Source organism: Suncus etruscus, chromosome 3, assembly GCF_024139225.1.
Source record: "Suncus etruscus isolate mSunEtr1 chromosome 3, mSunEtr1.pri.cur, whole genome shotgun sequence".
Classification (NCBI taxonomy): domain Eukaryota; kingdom Metazoa; phylum Chordata; class Mammalia; order Eulipotyphla; family Soricidae; genus Suncus; species Suncus etruscus.
Genome location: NC_064850.1, coordinates 87,986,640 through 88,011,455, shown reverse-complemented (window position 1 = coordinate 88,011,455; position 24,816 = coordinate 87,986,640). Strand labels below are relative to the sequence as shown.

At 40.6% G+C, this 24,816-nt stretch overlaps 1 protein-coding gene across 3 annotated transcripts in view; it reads right to left on the bottom strand.

Annotated features, from left to right (window-relative positions):
- SRGAP2 (SLIT-ROBO Rho GTPase activating protein 2) overlaps positions 1-24,816 on the bottom strand; it is a 335,545-nt gene that overhangs the window by 11,518 nt on the left and 299,211 nt on the right. For all 3 annotated transcript variants that reach the window (XM_049770931.1, XM_049770932.1, XM_049770933.1), the window contains exons 13-18: positions 18,580-18,640; positions 14,255-14,332; positions 13,413-13,547; positions 11,546-11,651; positions 5,474-5,698; positions 1,864-1,943 (exon numbers count right to left, since the gene is read on the bottom strand). In XM_049770931.1, coding sequence (XP_049626888.1) covers positions 1,864-1,943; positions 5,474-5,698; positions 11,546-11,651; positions 13,413-13,547; positions 14,255-14,332; positions 18,580-18,640 — 685 coding nt within the window. The remainder of the gene's footprint in view (positions 1-1,863; positions 1,944-5,473; positions 5,699-11,545; positions 11,652-13,412; positions 13,548-14,254; positions 14,333-18,579; positions 18,641-24,816) is intronic.

The following is a 24,816-nucleotide window of genomic DNA, read 5'->3' as shown; positions in this document are numbered from 1 at the left end:
TAGTCTTATTCTGTACTTTAAATAATCGATGTTATCCATGTCCCTAAGCAGATATAAGTCTCTATAAAGAAAAAATAACTTGCCCAATAAACTGGCCAGAGAGCAAAATATGGAAATATATTTTGTGGATAATATATAGAAAAATGTGCAGAGATGTGATCTGAAAAACTGAAAGGTTATAAAAACAATGTGTTTGGGGACTGGAGAGTTAACACAGATGAGGTACTTGCTGTACTTGCCTGCAGGCAGAGGTCAGAGAGGAAAAAGAAAACTTGAGAACCCTGGATCCTGAAGTTAAAGATAGATATATTGAGTAGTTGACAGAAAGGCTGCTTAAGAGTAAGACCACATGGGGACAGTAGGATTGGTAAGCAGGAGGAGCAGGGTTGGGAGGCAAGAGGAGCAGGGCTTGACTCTTTGCTATAGGATGCAGAAAAGGCCTACCTAAATATTCCAGTCTTAGTTAGGTACGGTCCCGACTATACTACTGACCCTTCTTGCCCACTCTTCTCACTATAAAATAGAGGCTGTCAACCTTCAACAGGTTATACACAGAGGGGACCAGTTGCCCTAGCAGTCTGGAGGGCAAAGAAGAGAGATGCTGGGAACTGGGGTGGAGGGAAGATAACACTGGTGGTGGGATACCCCTGATTCAATGCCACTATGTACCACAAATATTACTGTGAAATACTTGTAATTCATGTTGGTCACAATAAAAATTATTTACAAAAAAAAAAATAAGAGGCTGTATTGATTTTACAAGGGCTTATGGCATAAGGGATTTTTCAGTGCTGGGCATATAGTAGGTTCTAGTTAAATAAGAATTTCCCTGGTTCACTTGCTCCCTTCCCATACTATGGCAAATTATTACATTAATCCAACTCGTATTGGGATATAAATAAGCAGGCCTAATTTTTGTTTCTCTGTTAAGAGTCAGCTTAGAATTACAGAATTCACAGCAAGGCAGGAAGCAGGAAAAGCATTGCAAACTGTGCCATTTCTTGTGCCAGAATATTCTGAGGCTCTTTGTCAGCTGCTGAGACTTGTAGAGTCCAAGTGATTCATACATGGAGGAGTGGAACTATATGAAAGAGGGGAAATCATTGGTATGTTAATCACAGGCATGGTCCTCAGGACTGGTGGATGACAGCTGTGCACTCCATCTCTTGATGCAGGTGGTAGTAGGCTGTGTGGCCTTTGCCCATCTGTACCCAGAATTGGGTCAGTGTTTCCAGTTGGCATCATAAAACACAGGGTCCGAAGCCTACTTTTCACTCCTCTATCTTGCTTCTGTTGGGTTCTTAGCCCTAGCTGTTGTATATATAACAATCTTAGTGTATTTATTTATTTATTTATTTATTTATTTATTTATTTATTTATTTATTTTTGGGCCACACCCAGTGACACTCAGGGGTTACTCCTGGCTGTGTGCTCAGAAATCACTCCTGGCTTGGGAGACCATATGGGATACTGGGTGCTTGAACCGTGGTCCATCCTAGGCTAGCGTGGGCAAGGCAGATGCCTTACCCCTTGCACCACTGCTCAGGCCCTGATCTTAGTGTTTTTAAATGCATTTGCTCTCCAGTTACCTGGGATGGACTGTGACAGGGACACACATCACACTGTAGAGATGGCCAGGATAAGAAGTTGGGACATGGGTATGGGGCAAGGAGTGGAGGCATGTGAGGTATGAAAGGGACAGATCTTCATATCCAGGATAATACCAAGACCACTCTATATGCGAGAAGAGTAGTATCTCTGAGAAAGGGTGAGACAAAGAAGATAGACGTGCTCCCTCCTTTCCTTCAAAAACATTTCCCTGTGGCCCTCTTCCTGCCAAGACCAGCATGTGGGCCCTTATACCATCATCACTTGTGTGGTGCTCTGCTGTCACATCCTGAGTGGAATCTTCAGCCGAGGTAGTCTCTCCATGAGGGCTATCACTGCAACAAGAGCAAAAGGGACACATATCAGTGTTTGTTCACAAGGTTCTTACCTGTATAGATTCCTCAGCTGAGCAAGAGCACAGAGACTGCCTCATGCTCTGTCAAGACTAAATGCAACAAAGACTTACAATGATGGGAAGGTTCTAGAGGATCTCCTGTGAGCAACTGCTACAAAAACTATCTAAGATTAGGTGAAATGTAGCTTTATCGTGGCACAAAGGAAAATTGTGCAGGCATCTCAACTTTTAAATTTATATATATTTTAGAAAATACAGAACAACACCTCAGGGGCTGTTTCTCCACTAGAGTCAGTCCAGGGTGGAGGGGTTTCTAGGACAGACATATTGGGCTTTAGCATCAGAAAGAACTAGATTTAAAATGAAGCTCAGACACTTAGGAGTTGTATGCCTTGGGCAAGTTACTCCTTCTAATAGATTAGGTGCAGAATCTATAGAGAATAATGGCTGAGTACTGAGGAGAATTATGTAAAGATTTTAAAAAAATCATTTCATAAAGAACTTCCACAAAATATCTGGAAAGGTAAATAATTCCATAAAGACTCTGGAAAGAAAGTGGTACTTCCTTTCCTTCTCATTTTGCTCCAACTCTCTAAGCTGCTTTGTCCCGGTACCAGTCTGTATACTGGTAAGAAGATGAGGAGTAAATTAGAGAAATTGTTGTGGTGGTAGGGAAACAAGAGCAAGAGAAGAAGAGCTTGCTTCTTGGAAGCCAAGTTGTGGACTGGTCTTTCAAGAAGGCAAGATAGAAGATAAGTCAAATTCTTGAATAAGTTCTTGATGTCCAAACTCTCCAGGTTAGAAAATTGTCAATGATCAATGATGTTATAGGAAAATTGTTTCTCTCCTCTACCTCCTGGCATTAGAATTTCAGAATCGACAGAGAGGTACTAGGAAGCTCTTACTTCCTGAAAAGTAGATAGAAATATTATTTTTTGCAGTCTTCTTTGGCAGCTATGTCTGTCCTCCCCACTCCTCAGTTCCACAGCCTGTCTCCCACTTTCATTTCTGAACCTAGTACCTTTTCCTCAACCTGCGGTGGTTCTGCCACTGCTAGAAAGTTCCGTAAGTTCTGAACTCAACCCACTTAAGCAAGTCAATTCCTAGGAAATCCTCCAGAGTCTAATGAACAATCTGAGAAATTAACAGGAATTCCTCTTTGTCAAATAACATGGGCACAATTCTCTGTTTGTGAGGCCGATAGGTCTACTAATGAGCTTGGTAAACTTTTGGGAAATCCTTTAAAACTAAAAGCATTCCCTAGGATTTTGAGTCCATGTATGGGGCTGTCCAAAAAGAGGGATGTTCTCACACTTTGGGGAGTCTTGGGTATCTCTTAGGAAAGTAAAACGTACAGGGCTGTGGGCTCAAAAGCCCAGCCAGCACTGCCATTTGCTAGAGCAGGCAAGCCTAGAAGGCCAGGCACAGTATCAGGGCAGGAACTGACACTGGTGGAAAGGGATTAATTGGCTTCTCTTTTCCATAGCTGAAGGGAGGTCTGAATCTCCTTTCTATCTGATGTTCTGATTTCATGGTCATGGCTCTGGGGCTCTTCTCATCCCTCCTACCCCTCCTTCACAGATCTTAAGTAACTTTGCTGAAACTTCCCTCTCTTTTTAAAAAAGAGAAGAGGTTGGGGCCTCCCAGAAGATGAAATGAATGGTCTCTTTTACTTTCAGGTCACTTCTTCATTCTCAAGGGCCTCTGACTTCCAACCAAATCTCTGGAAGTAATGCTGACTGATCACCTGTGGTTTTAACAGAGGCTGAAAGTTGATGCACAGCACGGCAGTGGGAAGTAATGGAAGAAGTGCCTGCCTATCTGCATGCAGCCTGCTCCAGTATGCACCCTGGGCTGGGCCACGCAGCAGAACAGAGGGGTTCTATGCCCTAGAATTGGTCTAGAGCCTGCAGTGGACTAACAGTCTAGAAGGGAGAGCTGACTTTAGATGGAAGGTAAAGCAGGAACTGGTCCTTTGCTTTTCCATAGTGGTAACAGGGGAGACAATTATGAAAGTCACAGGCACAAGGACAGTTCCTTGGAGCTCACCAGTCAGTAGTTTGAGCTGAGCACAACCCTGGCCCTACCAGCCATCTGTCTAAGACAAAAAAACCTTTCTAAATTGGCAAGCCCAGGGTTTTCTGCTTGGCTTTAGAAGATGAGATCTGAGGAGAGGCAAGGACTGATTCAGCGATGTCAGTGGTTCATGTTGCCTTTCTTCACTCTGAGCCAGGAGGCTCCTCCTGCAGGGTAATGGAGATGTGTGGACCAACTGAACTCTACATAAATAACTCCCTGTAGGCTCCTCAATTGGTAGCAATGGAGCTGGCTGAATTGGTTCCAGATGTCAAAATCAGACAAAATCCGATTTGAATTGACATGTTTCAGCCCAGGCTGGAACATTATTTAGAGGAAAAGAAGTTGAGAAGGCAAGGGACATCAGATAGATGTGTGTGTGTGTGTGTGTGTGTGTGTGTGTGTGAGAGAGAGAGAGAGAGAGAGAGAGAGAGAGAGAGAGAGAGAGAGAGAGAGAGAGAGAGAGAGAGAGAGAGAGAGAGAGAGATATCGCTCTTTTTGATCAGTAGAAAATGTCACTGTGAGTGCACTGAAGGATGTGGAATAAGGGATGGTCTTCAGATAGATGTGTGTGTGTGTGTGTGTGTGTGTGTGTGTGTGTGTGTGTGAGAGAGAGAGAGAGAGAGAGAGAGAGAGAGAGAGATCGCTCTTTTTGATCAGTAGAAAATGTCACTGTGAGTGCACTGAAGGATGTGGAATAAGGGATGGTCTTGCCCTAAGAGGCCAGAGAACAGACTTAGAATCCTCCTCATTAGGGTGGCCTGAACTGCTGCCACAGGCTCTGTGAGCTACAGATTATTGACAAAAGGATAGATCGGTTTGTTATTATCTCATGGAAGACTAGATGCATGATGTGGCCCAGAAATTCTTTTTATAGCTCTGCTCCTAGGCTAGGTCACAAAAAAGACTGCATCACAGAATTTAATCTCATTAGGAGGTAGAGCTGTGCCTAACATGGTGCTGAAAACAAATTCTACCCCTCACACCATTCTTGTCATCATTTCTGGAATCACTCTCAATTATCACCTAAGAAACTCACAGTCCAGAAACTACTCTCCACGGTCTAACCTCTTCCTGAGAAGAAAGAAGTGCCCTGAGGCCCAGGACCATTTCTCACACAGCACAGAAAAGGAACCCAAATCTGATGTAAAACTTTCTTTGCTGAAGAATATGAATCCTGGTGTTATTGTCATCTTTCTCTTTCCGAACAGCCTCAGGGAATTCACCATCAGAACTCATAAACAAGGGAGGGGATATGAGATGCTACTTACTCTGGAGATCAGGTAGGGGTACAGCACTGACCACACTATCTCTAGATCCTGGCACCTTGAAGCAGCTGTGAAGGGTGTTTCCCTCTGGTCCTTGCCTGGCCAGCTGGCTCCCATACTAGTTTGTATTGATGTTGCCCTCCCTCCACTTGCTTGAATTCCCTACCAGTAATCCTCCGTGCTTCCTCCTCTGCTGTAGACAGGGCCTTCCAGCTCCCTGGGGTTTGGGAAGATGTTCTCATGTTGGATGATGATGGTTTTGATCAGCTCATTCACATGGGCTTGGCAGGACACCTGGTCATGGCCTTCGGGCACTGACATCAGTGAGGGCCCGAAGCAGATGGCAAGGTTGTAGGGGTCCATCATGTTCTCTTCACTGAACTGTGATAAACTGGAGGAGAAAGGAGAGGATGGAAGCTAAAGAACTTTCCATTTTTCACATGAATTCCCAGGAAACACAACTTGGGAAGCACTGCCAAGATTAAGAGGATGAGTCCCACAAATTGCCACCTGCCTTTCTGGGAGCCAGGGCTTCTCTTAAAGATCCAGTGAGAGAAGGCGATGAAAACCAGGATGGTCATTCAAAACAAAGGCAAACTGGAGGCACCGCCTCCTGTGCCTCTGCATCTCTCTGTTCAAATCCTACATAACCCCACACTTTGTCCACAAATCCCCCCTGGCTCTTAGAGATAATGTGGCTCAGTTCACAGACCAACCTACTGAGCAGATGGGAACCCTCTGGCAGCTCTGGGAAAGATAATGTCAAAAAACACAGGCATTGCACATTGTGTCACTTCTTGAATGGCAAACTATTAGGAATATTTCATTTGAACTCTGGACGTATTTTCTTTTTTTAAGATAGCCAACTAATTGTTTTTGTGTTCCATTTTGTGAGTTAATTTCATTTGGGAACATCTAATACAGTTACTTTTTATTTTCATAATATTCCTACTATTACATTCAGGATTTATTTAGGGAAAGGTCAGCATGCTGTACAGACTTCCTCTGGATGCAGTCTGACTTTATTATTAGATATTTATTTATTCTGGGAACTCCCCCTTTTCAGTTAGCAGCTGTTTAGCCAACCTTGGCAGTTGACACACACAAGCGGACACAAGTGCTTAAGTAAGTCTTCAAGCCTGATGTTTCTCCACTGGTCTTTGTCCAGAAACTGATGGCTTGGACAACTCCACTGGTTTGGGCTTCCCACTTCTCTCCTCTCCTAAAACATACACACATACAAACACATGTACGTACACAGAAAAATGCATGCAAGGCTTGCAGAACTGTGCACTATGCAAAGCAGTTCTGCTTTTTTCCGGCATTGGCAGGAATTCCCAGAGCCTGATTCAGACAGATTCTGAGAAAAAACCCAGCACCTCCTTATGTGAAACCTAAGGCTCATTATTGTCCATTAAGTAGCAGTCTGTTCTTTTTTTTTACTTTAATCTTTTTTGGGGGGGAGGAGGGACATACGTGGCAATACTTAGGAAGTAACTCCTGGATTTGAGCTCAGGAATCATGTCTACTGGGGCTTAGGGGCTAGATGACATGCTGTGGATCAAATCTGGGTGGGCTTTATGTAAGGCAAAAGCCCTCCCTACTGAATTTACTATCACTACAGCCCCCTCTAAATAGCCATTCTTTCAAACTGCATAATTTATTTATATTTATATTCAGACTCAAGTCACCAAACTGACCTCTCTCTCATTTAGTAGTTCTCTCTCCTGAAGCTTCTAATATGCTACCTGTCACGTTTAAGGAGTCACTGGCCTCTGGACCTAGTCAAATATAGGGAGGCCAATGATCGGTGAGGTTACAGGTCTGAGGGGTTGGGTTGCTTCCTAGGTCTTAAAGATTTAATTTTATATTTTTCTGGTTTCTGAATTAAAAAAATCAGATATTCAGAAAAGGCTGGAACTTTTCCAATCTACTTCTTTAAAAAATAGAAGTGGAACAACAAAATTATGCAATTCATCAAACGTCGATGGAACTGGATATCATGGTCAGTGAAGTAATCAGAAGAAAAACAAACACAGGATGATCTCTCTTATATGTGGTATAACTGGATGAGGGAATGAAATCTATGAAGGGGAGGATGCCTAGATCACCCTTTCATCCAGGATACAGGGAGAACAGAGAAGGAAAGAAGTTGAGGAGAAAGGAAGAGATAGATGGGAAGTAATGGGGACCAGGGGTTGAGGGGATCTGAGTGCTTCATAGGTGTAAAGGAGTAATAGAGCTAAATGTCCAAAATAGTCAACAGCATTGGAAACAAGAGATCAAAACTTCAACAATCAAATTTAAATATTTGCCTTTCAAGGTGGCAGTGGGAAGGGAGAAGGTATAGAGTATGTGAGAACTGGGGAACCCTGGTGGAGGGAAGAAGATACTGGTAGTGGGTTAGTTATGTTCAAAACACAGTTAGTTATGTTCAAAACCAAACTATGAATAACTTTATGAATTATGGTGATTTAAGAAATTTTTTTGTAGGACTGGAGAGATAGCATGGAGGTAAGGCATTTGCCTTTTATGCAGAAGGTCACTGATTCGAATCCCAGCATCCTGAGCCTGCCAGGAGCGATTTCTGAGCATGGAGCCAGGAGTAACCTTTGAGCGCTGCCAGGTGTGACCCAAAAACCAAAAACCAAAAAAAAAAAAAAAAAGAAGTTTTTTTGTGTGTTTGTTTTTGGTATACACCTGGCTATACTCAGTGGCTACTCTTGGCTCTACACTTGGGAATCACTCCTAGAGCTTGGGAACTAAAGGAATACAAGGTATTGAATTCAGGATTCAGGTTGGTCATGTGCAAGGGAAATGCCCTCCACACTGTACTATTGTTCCAGCCCCTTAATAAAATAAAACAAAAACAAAAACATGATGGGGGTGAGAGAGATAAGGCTCTTGCTGTGAATTCTCTGACTTGATTTGAACTCCTGATCACTTGTGTATTTTTTGAAGATTTAGTATAGTGTTTCAGAGTACAGATTGGGGGCAGGAATGAGAATAATAGATTGGTATGGAACACATGTTTTCTACCACATACTTTTCTAGACTTTAGCTTTGTTTTTGTCTTTCTACATTTGATGGTGCTTGGGGGTAGACTTTTGCCTTTTTATTTATTTATTTTTGTTTTTTGGGGGGGCACACTCAGTGATGCTCAGTGGTTATTCCTGGCTATGCTCTCAGAAATAGCCCCGGAGTCGTGGAACCATATGGGACAGGAATTCAAACCACAGTCTGTCCTGGATCAGCAGCCTGCAAGGCAAACACCCTTCTGCTGTGCCATTATTCCGGCCTGACTTTTGCCTTTTTAAATGTGCATTTGTCTCTGATTAAATTAAAAAAGAAAAAGAAAACAAACCAAGAATGTTAAAGTCAAACAGATCTAATTTTGAACCCTAGCTCTGCTACTTATTAATTCTACTACTAGAACTTAATTCTAGTTACCTAATTTCTTCACTATAAAACGGGGACATTATGTTATGCTAACTTAACTGTTTATTAGAATTAAAAATAATTTCAATTTATGTTAGGCACTGTAGTTGACAAAACTGTTATTAACCTACATATCTGTTTATTTTGGTACTATTTTCAGCCTGACAGTTCAGTGCTTGAGCCTAGCTATATGGTGCTGCTGGGATCCAATGGTGCTGAGGATTAGCAGGACTATTCTCATAGGTGATTCTTGTGGAGCCCTGTAGTGCCACAGATCAAACTTAGGGCCTGTGCTTTTGGAAAGTATGTGTTTTAGCTCTTTGAGTCATTTTAGCAGCTCAGTGGGGTTATTAAATCCACTGTCATTTCCAAGGAGGAAATGCTAATTCATTTAGCACTGTGATTGGTACAGATGAATAAATGAACTCAATGAATGTTTTTTTTTTTTTTTGGTATTATGTTGATTTCTTAAGACAGACCCTCAGTTCTAGTAAGGGCCTTTTGCACTGATGGATTTTCAGGAGTCTTCAAACATGTATATCTAACAAGAATTCTGGATTCCCAAATCTAAACACCTTAATTTGTCAGGGAGATTGCACTTTCAGTAGGTTTTCATGAATTTAATGACTTAGTTTTTGGTTTTTGGCTACACTTACTGATACAAAGGGACTATTCTTTGCCTGGCAGTGGTTGGGAGACCATATGTGATACTGGAGATTGAATAGAAGTTGATGTCAAAGTAACCATGCACAAGGCAAGCACCTTACCTTCTGTACTATTTCTGAAGCCCCTGGACAGATTTTAAACTGCATGAAATTTTGTAAAATCCTTCAACTTTACAGTTCCTATGGTTTGATTTGGTAGCAACAGACTATGGGGCAAGTTATGTTTGATGCTCTTTGTGATGAACTTGTAAGTGAACTCATGATTACTTCAAGGGATGTATTCCTTTGAAGGTAACATCAATTGACTAGGAAGGATCTTCATTTCCACAAAGAAATATGTGCTAAAACATCATAGTCCTTCTTGTTCATTTACTAGACCCAGATAAATGTTTGCCCATTAAGTTAAAAAAAAACTAAAGCAAGGGTGGTAATAAATGGCAACAAAATTCAGTCTAGATAATGCAAGATGGAATGGGATTAGTGATCTAGAGGAACCTGCTCACCTGTACCACAGCCCTTACTCCATAAGGTACTGCAGATGGTTTCAGGAAAAGAGGGAAAGCTGGACTTTTAAAATTAATCAATGCCCTAATATTCAATTGTTTCATCAATTATTTCATGTGTTCAAGACACAGTGGACCTACAGGCAAAGCTGATAGCCTTATTTGGATGCCAGATTTCTGTTTATTTATAATCTCAGGTCAAGTCATTGAAGAGATGCTACAGTAAAAGTAAAGGAAATAGAATTGACAGAAGTGCCTGAGAGAAGCTATCATATGTTCTCATATTGCCTTTGCTCTAAGAAGGATCTATTGGCTAAAAAGAAAAATCTCATCCAGGTCCCTGACTCCCTCCCTCTCTTGTAAATCACCTAGATAACAGCCACATATTAAGGCTCCATTACGGTCGTACTATTAAGAATTTTCTCCTTAGGATACCCAATTTCTGTTCAGTTGACAGCTTAGAATCTATTTGGATATCTAATAGGCAAGTCACTTGCCCATTTGTTATCTTTCTTTTTCATTTTTTTTTTGCTACCTTTTTTTCATCCCCTCCTTCACACCATGTCTTTCCTACTTTATAAAGATACTACTCTTAGTTCCCTGTTGCTCACACCAGATTTGTAGAATTTCTCTTTTCTCTCACACTATAGTCAAACCATCAGCAAGTCCTTTCAATGCTTTATTCAAAAGCAATCCAAAACCTGACTCTTCTCACCGTTTTCTTCCTTTCTTTCTTTTTAATAATATCTTTATTTAAACACCTTGATTACAGACATGATTGTAGCTGGGTTTCAGTCATATAAAGAATAGCCCCCTTCACCAGTGCAATATTCCCATCACCAATGCCCCCATCTTCTCACCACTTTCTATCATTAACCCCAAAGTCTAAACTATCCACACCTCTTGCAGAAACCACAGAGTAATCTCTGCATAGGTAGCCTTACTTCTCTTTACAGGCCTCTAGTGACTTCATAAAACAGTAGGTATTTTTTTTGTGTGTGTGTGGTTTTTAGGTCACACCCAGCAGTGCTCAGGGGTTACTCCTGGCTCCATGCTCAGAAATTGCTCCTGGCAGGCTCCGGGGGGGACCATATGGGATGCCGGGATTCGAACCGATGACCTTCTGCATGAAAGGCAAACGCCTTACCTCCATGCTATCTCTCTGGCCCCAAAGCAGTAGGTAGTTTTTTAACTGGTCCTATTCAGATCCTTACATCCTATTCCTTATCTTTTTCTTCTAAGAATTTGCTACCTAACATATCTGTTATTATCCCCCATCACTGATATCAGAGCTTTGTGTCTTACTTAACAATGTATTCTTTTTTAGGGGGGTTTGGTCCACAAGCCTTGATGCTCAGGGGTTACTCCTGGCTATGCACTCAGAAATCGCTCCTAGCTTGGGGGACCATATGGGATACCGGGAGATCAAACCATCAAATCAGCCATGTGCTACCTACAGCTGTGCCAGCACTCTGGCCCCCAACAATGCATTCTTATATCCACAACTTGCCCAACACAAAGTACAAATTCAACTCATATTTGATGGTATGATGAAAAGCCATAGGTCCCTCTATAAACTTTCAGTGGCTAGAGCCAGGGCTTGATCCAGTTGCTCCCTGGAAGTCTACTCACTGATTGAGGAAGGCAAAGAGGTATCTCATGATGATCAGAGTGATTCTGGGCAGGGTCAGAAGGGCTTTCCTGATATGCAGTGCTCTGTCCTGCAGATTATCCATTGCTAAAAGAGAAAAGTAAGGCATTATCCTACACTGTGATTGTGTGTGCTGGGAGTACTAATAAGAAGGCCTTTATCACCAGCAGGTATAACCGAGAGTGGTCAAGTGGAGCTTAGACACCACTGGATATGGTGTAAATATGTCTATCTTTATCTCTTTGGCTTCTTAGGGGAATGAGGATATGACAGGAAACTGCTGCTATGACAGGAAACAGGCACTTAGTTACCAATGCAGGACTTAAAGTATATGCTCCTTGGGCACAAAAGGTCATCTCTCCACCTCTTATTAAACCCCAGACATGGAGCTGTGCATAACCCTGCTCTAACTATACAACACCCAGTCTTGAAGGGCTGGTGTGTGGGGAGTGCAGGAGAGGCAGTATCCTAGCTTGCCTGCCATCACCTTCTGAATGAATCTGGCACATCTTTCCCCACCTTACCTGCAGAACAGAAAACAGCAGGGCCCAGTGCAATCTAAGGAGAAATTTTCAATTCTTACAGATGAGTAAGGCCCTACACTAGTGGCCTCCATTATGGACTAACCTTCCCCTTTCCTTAGTGTGCTGTATGGCTACCATAAATTTATATGAGAACCTTTGTGTGAAAAATAAATAGGAAATAACTTCTTCATCAAAGGTAAACAGAGAAGTCAAGTGCTGTCTATGTAACCCTAGTGTACTTAAAATATTAGTTTTAGGAGAAAGACATGAGGGGCACATATACTTATTTACCTATAGAACTCATTTGCACTAGACAGATATATTGGGTCTGCAAATAAAACAGGCTCTTGGGCCTTTCTGAGAGTAAAAGAGAGGTCAGCACTCAGGGCATATGCTGAGTCATAATGCAAATATAAAGACATGAAGACTGAAAGACTTTGGAAGAAGGATCTTTTCTCCATTTCTAAGGCACTGCCTCTGCCAGCCTATGGAGCCATCATTTTAATGGGGTCTACTTCTAGGAAGGACAGATATGAAGCCAATTTTCATGATTCATTTTCCATGGAAAATAAATGCAAGGATGTTCCATTAATGAGCAAAACCAAGTGGAGAGGAATAGCTTTTTAAGCTCCTACTTTAACAGTTAGAGGCAGAAAAAGCTCCATGAAGGAAAAAGTAGAGAATAAATTTATCTCTGGGGAAAATATTATATTGCAACTTTTAAATGTGCAGGGTTTTTTATTTTTTTTTTTTTCGGGCTACACCTGTTTGATGCTCAGGGGTTACTTCTGGCTAATCGCTCAGAAATCGCCCCTGGCTTGGGGGGACCATATGGACGCTGGGGGATTGAACCGTGGTCCTTCCTTGGCTAGCGCTTGCAAGGCAGACACCTTACCTCTAGTGCCACCTCGCCGGCCCCTAAATATTTCAGCAGGTAAGTAATGTCATGTTTTAAGCAACAAGAGTATTTGTAACAAATGCCTTGTACCCTTGCATAATGAGAAAGCTTAAAAATGTATACGTTTATGATAACCAAAAAGAAATAGATAGAAATATAAAGTGCATTTTACTGAAGAAAGATAAAACCCAGGAAAGCAAAGGTATTTATAGATAATCAGAAAAAAAAAAATCAAACTTGTGGTTCTAGACGCTTACCAAAGTCATGTCTCACTCCCTCCTACTCCCAAAGAAAATGAAGGCATGAGGATTGCAAGAAGAATTTTGCAGAGGGAAAGGAAAATATTTCCCACAAGCTGATGAGAACAGAAGGTCAATGGAAATTTCTTACCTGTTGCTACAGGTAAGAGGTTAGAATTGTACTTACTAACACAGGTCATCAGGTCATGAAAGATGTCCTTAGGAAAGAGAGGGTGCTCCAGCCCCCTGAAGTACAGCTTCAAGACGCCAGCAATAGAATCCATGTCATGGTCATTCTGGTCCCCAGCTAGGGGGTCTTCTCCTGATGATAAGCAATTCCCCCAAAGAGGAAAGGCAGAGAAAGGCAACATAACACAAAAGATGAAACAGAGGTAGTGGAAAAGGAGTGACCTAATAAGTCATCACCCCAATCCATTAGGTAGGGTTCCCAGGACCAAAGGAAGTCGACTGTGCAGGCTCAGGCACTCAGGACTAGGCTTTTATATTAATCTAGCTAAGGGACATTCCCTGTGAACTTGAGCGAAGGGAAATGCGGTGACAGACTTTCTCTCAAAAATCAGGATTCCAGCCAGGGGCTAAGTCCCTGGGGGGAGAAAAATGAGGTCCGGGAGGCCAGCCCTCTGGCTACCTCTCTGAGAGTCTGGTAGTCTCTTCTGGTTTACCACATAGGACACCTGCTTACAGGGGAACAATCATGCCAGAGCTCCCTATGGAAAAATTCATATCAGACGTAATTAGATTTAATAATAGGACAAACCTCAAATTGAAATGATGTATATCCATTATAGTGACGGAAATAGCCAAAGCCTGCCCATTACCTTAATAGCCCACAGATAATAAATGGGCTACAATGAACAGACACATTAGCCTTGATATTAACTGCCACCAAGGGTTCTGGATGAAGTTATAAACCACACAGATATTATAGTTAACTTCTTTGGTTTGGGCAGATAATTCTCAGGAGAGAAGCATAACAAACAGGACACAGAGGGAAAGAACTGTCCTTACCTCTTTCAAAAGCATTTTTGATGTCATTTACTTCCACCTGTGATCCTGATACACGAAAAATTCCCTCATGCTGTAGACCTGGAAAGAGAGAAAAAGTAACCAAAAAGAAAAAACCGGGGCCGGAGAGATAGCATGGAGGTAAGGCGTTTGCCTTTCATGCAGGAGGTCATCGGTTCGAATCCCGGCGCCCCATATGGTCCCCTGTGCCTGCCAGGAGCAATTTCTGAGCCTGGAACCAGAAATAACCCCTGAGCACTGCCGGGTGTGACCCAAAAACCACAAAAAAAAAAAAAAAAAAAAAAAAAAAAAAAAGAAAAAACCAATTTGCAATCACAGCTTTAAGTGTATCTGAAGGTCAATATACTTAGGTACCTATCTCCATCATTAGTCTAATAAAGTGTTGAGTTAGAGACCAAAAGGAAGAGAGGTCTTGTGTGACTTTATTTCTGATTTCTCATTCGCCATGTGGTTTTGGAATCACACCCAGCAATGCTGTGGGCTTACCCACTGGTTCTGCACTCAGAAATTACTTCTTATAATTCTCAGGGATTATATGTGGTACTGGAGTGTGAACTTTCATCAACCTTGTGCAAGGCAAGAAATTTGAACCCCTTGTCCTATTTCTCCCCTACAGATTCTAAGAGAGAGGCAGGTTCCTCCCCCAGGTTCTAGTTCTCTATTCCCTTCTATCCAGTGCAGGCATGATCCCTGATATTTTGTATTTGGATCACACTCACTGAAGAGCAGGCTTACTCCTGGCTCTACACTCAGGAATCACTACTGGTGGTGCTCCGGAGACCATATGTGGTGCTGGGGATTGAACTCAGGTTGGTCATGTCCAAGGTGAGTGTCTTACCCAGTGTATTATCAATCTATCATCCCCTACCCCAACACTTGTTTTTTAATCATCCTGGGTCAAGAATTAAAACAGGCAGGCCATTAGCTAAATGTCAACAAAATTTCATAAAGTTGAGACTATGCTTATTGTTTTACCTGTTCTACAGGACATAAAAAGATAAATGACTAGTTGTTACCAGTCTTGCCAGACACTATGATAGCCATTAGTCTTCACTGAAATTTTTTTCTTAAGACCAAAAGGTATGAATGTATTACTACTATAATGAGCATAGCAATTTTATCTGTTGGGTTTTGTTAGAGTAAAAATAATATATATTTTTTAAAAAGTGTGTGCTGCTAAGAAATACTTTCATAAAATAAAATCAACTTGTTCTCATAACCGTCATGTGGCTGAGGTACCAGTAAACTGTTTTCTAGAGGAAAATGATGACGCAGGCTATCACTTAAGTTAGCCAGGTGATGAGAACCAGAACTTGTTTGCAAACTCTGGCGCGCGCGCATGTGTGTGTGTGTGTGTGTGTGTGTGTGTGTGTGTGTGTGTGTGAGAGAGAGAGAGAGAGAGAGAGAGAGAGAGAGAGAGAGAGAGAGAGAGAGAGAGAGAGAGAGAGAGGCAGAGATACCTGTTATGTAGGGCTTATTCCTGTCTCTGTGGTCAGAAATCACTTTGGCAATGCCTAGAAAACCATATGTGGTACCAGGGACTGAAATTGGGTCAGACAAGTGGCTTACCCTCTGAAAGAGAGATCTCCAGTCCCCTTAAAAAATATTTTTAAATATCAGAGAAATCTCAGGTTTCTTTTTAGGAAGGCAAAATAGAACAATGCTACCTTTTAAGCCACTATTTAAGAAGTTCTTCCTCAGTGAGGGGGTCGCAGGATCCTGTTAGCCAAACTTTCACTTTCTAAGTAGTCTGGAATTGTCCAGGGGTGCTAGGATAATTGAGGTTTGGGAACTATTAGCTTTGGGTTCAACTGGGAAACATTTTCCTTTTGTTCACTTAAAAAGACAGATCTCTATGGGTCTTTGTCTTAGAATGGGGGCATTAGGCCAAATAAGTTTGGGAACCTCTGAGCCAGACTTTCCACACCCAGAGCTAAAATCCTAAATTTAGTTAAAGCAATATTAAGAAGGGAGGGGCGATTTCTTACAATTGAATTTATATTCTGGCTATAACAGAACTTATATACTGTGTGTGCCTCTAAGAACTACTCACTTCCTCAGAACAGGAAAGACAAAAGTAAAGTTTGGGAATGCCACTGGGGGTTAGGCAACATCAGCTGAGTGCAGGACTCTAACTAGTAGCTTTACATTTTCAAGGCAGGTACTTGGCTTCTAAACTTTAACATTCCCTCCTCCATCCATTACTAATTCTTTGTGGTGCTGAGGATTGAACTTAGGTTCATGACATGTGAGGCACATGCTGTCACACTTGCTATTCTATTTCCTCCAATGGTTGTAAGTTCACGCAGAAGTCTGGAATCCTCCAAAAAGATTACTTCTTGTTTTAAATCCTCCCAATAGCTTCCCAACTCTAAATAAAATCCGAACACCAACCCTCCAAATGAAGCCTCAAGAGTCTGGTATCTAGCTTCACATTCAGTCAATCCCTCTACCATAACCACTTTCTCCTTCATACTCTGGACATTGTTCTGCCCAGTCCTCTGCACAAGATGCTCGCAGACAGCCACTCATCCATCTCTCATTGCTTTCATGACTTTACTTGAACAGTAGTTTTTCAGCACATGCCTTTTCCAGAAGAACCTACCTGAAAACTCTGTCATTTCTTCATTCCTTATCTCTACCCCTTCATGATCCTCACCAACACTGAACACATGGCATATTAATACTATCAATTAATCATCTGTTTATTTATCTGCTCACTAGTAGAATGTAAAGCTCAGGGAAGTAAGGAGGTTTTTATTTTATTTTATTTATTTAGTTTGGTTTTTGGGCCACACCTGATGATGCTCAGGGGTTACTCCTGGCTATGTGTTCAGAAACCACTCCTGGCTTTGGGGGATCATATGGGATGGTGGATATTGAACCCAGATTTGTCTCGGGTCAGCCACATGCAAGGCCTACCGCTGTGCTATCGCTCTGGCCCCCTTTCTTTAGGTAGTGTCCTTTAGGCACCAACAATACCTCCTCTGAGCTCAGTCTGAGCTTATTAGTGCCAAATGTTTGGTTATTAATCATTATTATCTTGTGGAATTTCTTATATTGCTATTCTGAATTACTATAGCTTATTTTCTTTTTTATTATCCCTTCACCTTCTTTATATTCTCCCAACTGTATTATAAAGCCAAGTTAAGACATGAATAATACATACTCCTTTCTTGTTTTACTTGTTTGACAATGCATGATACCTAGCATTGATCAGTGGTTTTATAATTATCTGTCGACTGTTCAATAGTGATATACAGTTGCTTCAAGTGAATAAAAATAACTAGTTAAGATAGGATGGTTTAAGCATACTAAAATCATTGTCATTTTAAAAATAAATATAAGCAATGGCCCAGTTTATAAGGAGAGAGGGGGCTGAGGAAGAGAGAAAGAATGGCTGCTCCTGGCTTTAGATCAATGATCATCTACATACCTCCCTACCTCTGGAGAGGTCATTCTACCCCTTTCCTATCACTTGCAGAGCAGCATCTAAAATAAATTTATTTTAAAATAACAATAATAAAAACTAGGACAATTAAAATAAAAATTATATCCTGTTCCTAGAAATCTTCATTCTGCTCACTCAGATAATTGTGCTTTCTAAATTCTCTTATACTTGGACGATCAATTATATGACATTTCATTTCCATTAATTCTTAGATTTTGTATAACAAGCCTAGGAGCTGATGAATAATTGAGTCAAGATTCAGCTTTGTCCAAGCAGAAGGCAGTATGATCTGATTTATGCTGGGAAGAAGCCAAACCTGATAGACTATCAGAGCAGGTTACCACTTTACTACCTGACCTGCTACTACTGAGCAACTGGGGATATATCCAGTGAGACCAACCAGAATAAAATATATTGCTAGAAATTAAAGGAACATCAAAAAAGGAATTGCTTTCAAATCAGTGTGATGTGATGTAGCCATTTAAGTGATATAACAGACCTGGTTGTGCAATGAGAGATACTAGTCTGTGCAAAGACAGTGCTTAGTGGCAAAATTTTTGTCACATATCATACCAGCTGTCCTGACTCAATTGATAGCTGTAATTTAAAACTCACCTTATATTTAGAAATAGGAGTCTGTAAAGAGCTAAGGCATTTTGAGTAAATACATATGCTGTTGTACCTCAATGTCTTAGTGTGGTCATTGTAAAATAGCATGCAGTGTGAGAATAAACAAAATTTTATATTTTACTGATAATGTCAGGATGAGAACTCAATTTCTATTTCTATTTTGTAAAGAATTCCTGGAAGTTCTTCACTTTGAACAAATAAGGGCAAAGCTGTAAGTCCTGCTTACCATGTCTGCTGATAAACCGAATACAGCTTTCCACCACCAGAGGAATTGCTTGGCTGGAATCCTGATAGCCAAAGAAAAAACACAGTGTTGCAATCTTTAACTGGGATAACACACATTCTGAGAGAATGGAGAGAAAGAGTCAAGACTCCCAGAACTTGTATCAGATGGATGATGAGAGGTCAGTCTATCAAGAAGCTTAGCACATACACATTTTCTCTTTGGATGCCATACACATGCCTGAGATTCAGCAGTCTTAAATGGAATTGCATTTTTTTTGAATAATCAAAGATGCTTATTTTGGGGCCGGAGAGATAGCATGGAGGTAAGGCGTTTGCCTTTCATGCAGGAGGTCATCGGTTCGAATCCCGGCGCCCCATATGGTCCCCTGTGCCTGCCAGGAGCAATTTCTGAGCCTGGAGCCAGAAATAACCCCTGAGCACTGCTGGGTGTGACCCCAAACCACACACACACACACAAAAAGATGCTTATTTTATTAATTTAAAGTATTGATTTTCAAAGTTACTTATAGTCAAGTTTAAATCCCAAACTAGTTTTAAATTCTACCCCAGCAGCCCATCCAATCCAATGAATTTGTTGTACTTCCTGTTGTCTGCCTAAAATACTTAAATATTTTTCAAATCCAGACATATTTCACTCTACTGGATTTTTCTAATTTTTGTTTTATTAGAACCTCCTTCTCTTCTCCCATATTTCCTAAAAACTAATTTACTTGAAAAACAACTTTAGAAGTTCATTTCAATTATTCCCATCTCTACTACCACCAATCCATTGAAGAATCTTCTGGACCTTGAAACCATTCTTCATTTCCTTCATACATTGACTAGCTGACCTTTAAAAGACTTTGTAGTGTGTGGACAGGAAAAAAATAAAGCAATAGAAATAAAAGAATTTGTAGCTTTCTCTCTAGGTTAAACTCTTTCAAGGAATTTCTCCTTGCTCTCTTTACATAGCTGTGTGTGCACAGAGCCTTGCTTTAGCTCCAGTTCCATTTTCTTTTACTCTTCCCAGTCTTTCTGCTGTAGTCACACTGAACTTTCTGTACTCCAGAGTCCTTGATCATACTACATCAGTTGCTCCTGCAGCTAAAACTCTCTTTGTACCAATCCAAAGGTGAAAGTATAACTGCCCAAGAGGTGTTTTCTGACTCCCCAAAAGAGATCAGGATTCATCTTAGCACCTTGTACTTGGCCTGTCCAGTCCTGAGTGTGACTTAGTGATGTGTGAGGTCTTGCTTTTGTAACTGTTACAGCTGAAACTTCAGAGAACAGATGCCGTGTCAATTTTACATGTCCAACACTGGTCACAATGCTCTTGTGTATGAGGTGCTCAATTAAAATTGGTATAAACCAATAGAGGAAAACAGCTGACACTTTCTAAAAGGGAAATGGGGCTGGGGAGATATTACAAAGATTAAGATGCATGTCTTACATGTAGTCAACCACATGGTCCCTTGAGCATCCTTGGATACAACCCTGGAAGCCTTGCCCAAGTACTGCTGGGAGGAGCCCAGAGCCTTCTATGTAGTGCCTGACAGATTCCTTCCTCTTCAAGGAAAGGGAGTTTGTGAGGCAAGAAATATAAATGGAGGGGAAAGCAACTCTTGGGACTAATGGAAACTACTTTGTAGTAAGTGAAGAAAGGCTCTCAGATGTCCATTTTTGCTCTGCCATTTTGTTATACAACTCTAACATTTATTTAATTTCTTTGTGTCTCAACTTGATATACATAAACTGGAAAGAATATTGGTGCTGAGATTACTGAGATGAGTAATATTTCCTTAACATTTATGTTTAACATTTGAGGAAGGATTAACAGAGGTGTTGGCCATGTATTAGGCACTTTAGATGAACCGGTACTGGTAGCAAACCCACGAGGTGTTTATTATTATCATCTTCATTTAGCAAATGAAGAAATGAAGAGAGGTTTTAATAACTGTACATGGTGACATAACTGTCAGTGGTGGAGTGGGATTTAAACCCACGCATTTTCCTTCTGAGGAATTTTTCCAATGAATACTTTATTACCACCCAGCCTTCATCTTGGAAGCTTGGTAAACATTGCCAGGTGTGTACACCAAATACTACTTAAAACAGCAGGGTTTATAATGCAGCACAATGCCCAAAAAGAGAAGAAATGAGTCAGGCAGAAGAAACCTAAATTCAGTAGAAGGATTTTCAATGTTTGTATTTATAAAGCCTGGACCTGCAAGTCGAGTAAGTTCTGGGGCTTCTGCCCCCTTCACAGGCTTGTGGTATGGCCCTCCTCTGACTCTGAATTTTCAAGTGTAGCCATGGGATTTGGCCATATTTAGGAAAGCGCTGGATCTTAGGAAGAAGTCAGACTAAGAGAAAAGCTACTGTGCCCTCTAGCTTCCAAGCTAGTTGGAAACCCCTGATGCTGCCAAAGGCAGTGCTGTGTGTACCAAGGTAGTGCTGGAGTTAGGAAGATATCAGTGACTCGAATGCTCAGCTGCTTCCTCTGGCTGCCCAGCCACAGTAGCCAGTGTCAGCCCTTTTGTTGCAGCACTGTAGTCAGTTCCTCAACACATGTCCACTATATAAAAAGCAAAATACCCCATTTCAGAGTTTTTCTGTATGTATTTACAAACATGGTCATTATGTTTTTATTTTCTTTTCTTTTTTGGTTTTTAGGTCACACGCAGCAGTGCTCAGGGGTTATTCATGGCTCTACGCTCAGAAATCTCTCCTGGAAGGCTCAGGGGACCTTATAGGATGCTGGGATTCGAACCACCATCCTTCTGCATGCAAGGCAAATGCCCTACCTCCTTGCTATCTCTCTGGCCCCTATGTTTTTCTTTTATAAATAGCAGTACCAATGAGAATGGAATAGCAATATAAAAGTTTGTGAAGTTTTTCTGGCCTCAAGCTTATAAATTATATATAAAAACATATATAACCACACATATAACACATATGTGTTTATATATGTTGTTTATATGTTTATATATAAACATGCATTATAACATACTTATATATAAATAAATTAAAACTCAGGGTTTATATAACCCAGAAGGAGACAGGTTGGAGAACATACAGATTGCTGGTTTAAGCAAGTGATACGAGTACAAAATTCTGCTTAGACTTGTAGTGAGATAGCAATGATAGCCAAGAGCAAGGCTTAAAATATATTAAAGCTTAGCTACCAGTAGTATGTCAGAAGTAGCTCAGAGGCATAATTTGTGGCAGGCAAACATGGAGCCTTAGGGAGAAGTGAGCTTCTGTGTCCCCATTCCTCAAATTGAGCCTAAAGTAGAATCTAGTATGGTCAGGTGAAATACTGAACAAAGTGCACAAAGGTGTCACTCACCTATAGTCCCTGAGTAATTAATTCTCTCACTCCAACCAACCCCACAATGTACCTCTGTTTCTGTGAAGCTCCAAAGACCCTTACTTACTTGATATTCAAATTTGCACGCAGCCTATATTCACTGTATTGTGCCTCTCCATTTGCCTTCCACAAGGAAAGAATCCATACCAACTTAACTCTCTTACTCACAATATTTCTAGTTATATAATTTTAGGACTAGGGTCATTTAAGGACAATCAGGCCAAATCCACATTCAATCAGATTAAGAGAACTTATATTAAAGGAATGGGTAATATAAATAACCCAGAAAAGACAGTGAATTGGTGTCTTAGCGTTTGCAGAAGAAAACAATTCGGAAGATGGCAGATAAAGTTGACATATGTCTTCATTTGTCATTTCATCTCTAATGAGTAAAAGTTCAGCTTTGTCAAATATGAATCTCCCTCTACCCCTATCTTTTCCACTTAGTTGTGCAGTAATTGAGATTTCACTTTTTGTTGTCATGCAGAGAATGGTAGTTGTGAAGCATGCTGGGTGGCACATGCAATTGTTGTGGTATGATGAAGATTGTACTTTTTGTTGTAAAGCCAGTGATTACAAATGGCTGTGCCACACATCACAAAGATTAAGAACAGTAAGTGATGGCAGAAATGTGGGGAGAAAAGGAACTCTCATTCAATGCTGGTGGGAATGCTGTCTAGTCTAGCCTTTATGGAAAGCGATATGGAGATGCCTCAAAAAAATGGAAATCGAGCTCCCATATGATCCAGCTACACCACTCCTATGGATATATTCTAGGAACACAAAAATGCAATATGAAAATCCCTTCCTCATACCTATATTCATTGCAGCACTATTTACAATAGCCAGACTCTAGAAACAACCAAGATGCCCTTCAGCAGATGAATGGCTAAAGAAACTATGGTATAAAGACATAATGGAATATTATGTAGCCAACAAGAGAGATGAAGTAATAAAATTTTCCTATACATGGATGGACATGGAAACTATTATGCTGAGTGAAATAAGTCAGAGGGATAGAGAGACACACACAGAATAGTCTCACTCATCTATGGGTTTTAAGGAAAATAAAAGACATTATTGTAATAATGCCCAGAGATGAGGGATGGAAGGATTGGCTCATAATATGAAGCTCACCACAAAGAGTGGTAAATGCAGTTAGAGAAATAACTACACTAGCAACTAGCATGACAATGTTAATGAATGAGAGAAGTACAGATACTTTGTCAAAGAAGAAATACAAATGTCCAAAAGATACATGAAAAAAATGTTCCATATCACTAATCAACAGGGAGATGTAAATCAAAACAACTACGAGGTACCATCTCATGCCACAGAGATTGGCACACATCACAAAGAATGAGAACAAGCAGTGCTGGTGGGGATGTGAAGAGAAAGAAACTCTTATTCACTGCTGGTGGGAATGCCATTTTGTCCAACTGTTATGGAAAACTATATGTAGATACCTCAAAAAACTAGAAATTGAGCTCCCATATGATCCAGCTATACCACTCCTAGGGATATACCCCAGGAACACAAAAATATAATTCAAAAATCCCTTCCTCATACTTATATTCATTGCAGCACTATTTACAATAGCCAGACTCTGGAAACAACCAAGATGCCCTTCAACAGATGAATGGCTAAAGAAACTGTGGTACATGTAGACAACAGAATATTATGCAGCTGTCAAGAGAGATGAAATCATGAAATTTTCCTATACATAGATGTACATGGAATCTATTATGCTGAGTGAAATAAGTCAGAGGGAGAGAGATAGACACAGAATAGTCTCCCTCATCTATGGGTTTTAAGAAAAATAAAAGACATTTTTGCAATAATTCTCAGAGACAAAAGAAATGAGGGCTAGAAGGTACAGCTCACCACAAAGAATGGTGAGTGCAGTTAAGAGAAATAACTACACTGACAACTATCATGACAATGTGAATGAATGAGGGAAATAGAAAGCCTGTCTTAAATACAGGCAGGGGTGGGGAAGAGGGAGATTTGGGATGTTGGTGATGGAAATGTTGCACTGGTGAAGGTGGGTGTTCTTTAAATGACTGAACTACACTCATATTTGTAATCAAGGTGTTTAAATAAAATATTAAAAAAGAAATATAAAACAGTTCGCAAAGAAAGTTTTGAAAATATAATTTCATATTTTCTACAAAATAATAAAAAAAGAATGCCTGTCTCAAATACAGGCAGGGTGGTAGTGGAGAGAGATATTGGTGGTGGAGAATGTTGCACTGGTGAAGGGGGATATTCTTTTGGTGACTGAAATCTAACTACAGTCATGTTTGTAATCACGGTGTTTAAATAAAATAAAAATAAAAAAAAAAAAAACAGAACAAATGGCTGTTCCACTGGGATCACATTTGGCATATTACTGCTGGGGATAGAACTCATGGCTACAAGGCTAGTGCTCTACTGTGGAGGCACTGAAGACCCCTGATTTTATATTTGTACAGGAGATACTGAGATAGAAAACATAAAACAACAAGGAAGCTGTTGTAAACCATGTTATTTCAATACAAATTGGGGGAAAATTTTTCTACTACTAGAATTTATAGTCTAAAACTAAAAATACATAATTACTAACTTTTGTTAGTATATGCAAATGTTTGTAATGATAAATTGTATAATTATTTGAAATATAATATTTCAAATTTAAAACAATGTGCCATTTTTTATGATGGTGTTTGCCTTAAAATGATATCCACAGCACAGAACGAAAAGTGTGACAACAAAGCTAAGAAAATGAAGGCTATGCCATCTGAGTCTCCCAACTGGCCACCCAGCTAGATCAGCTAATGACCCTGCTGGCCCTGCCAACACCCCAGTAATCAGGTGCCCTCTCCATGC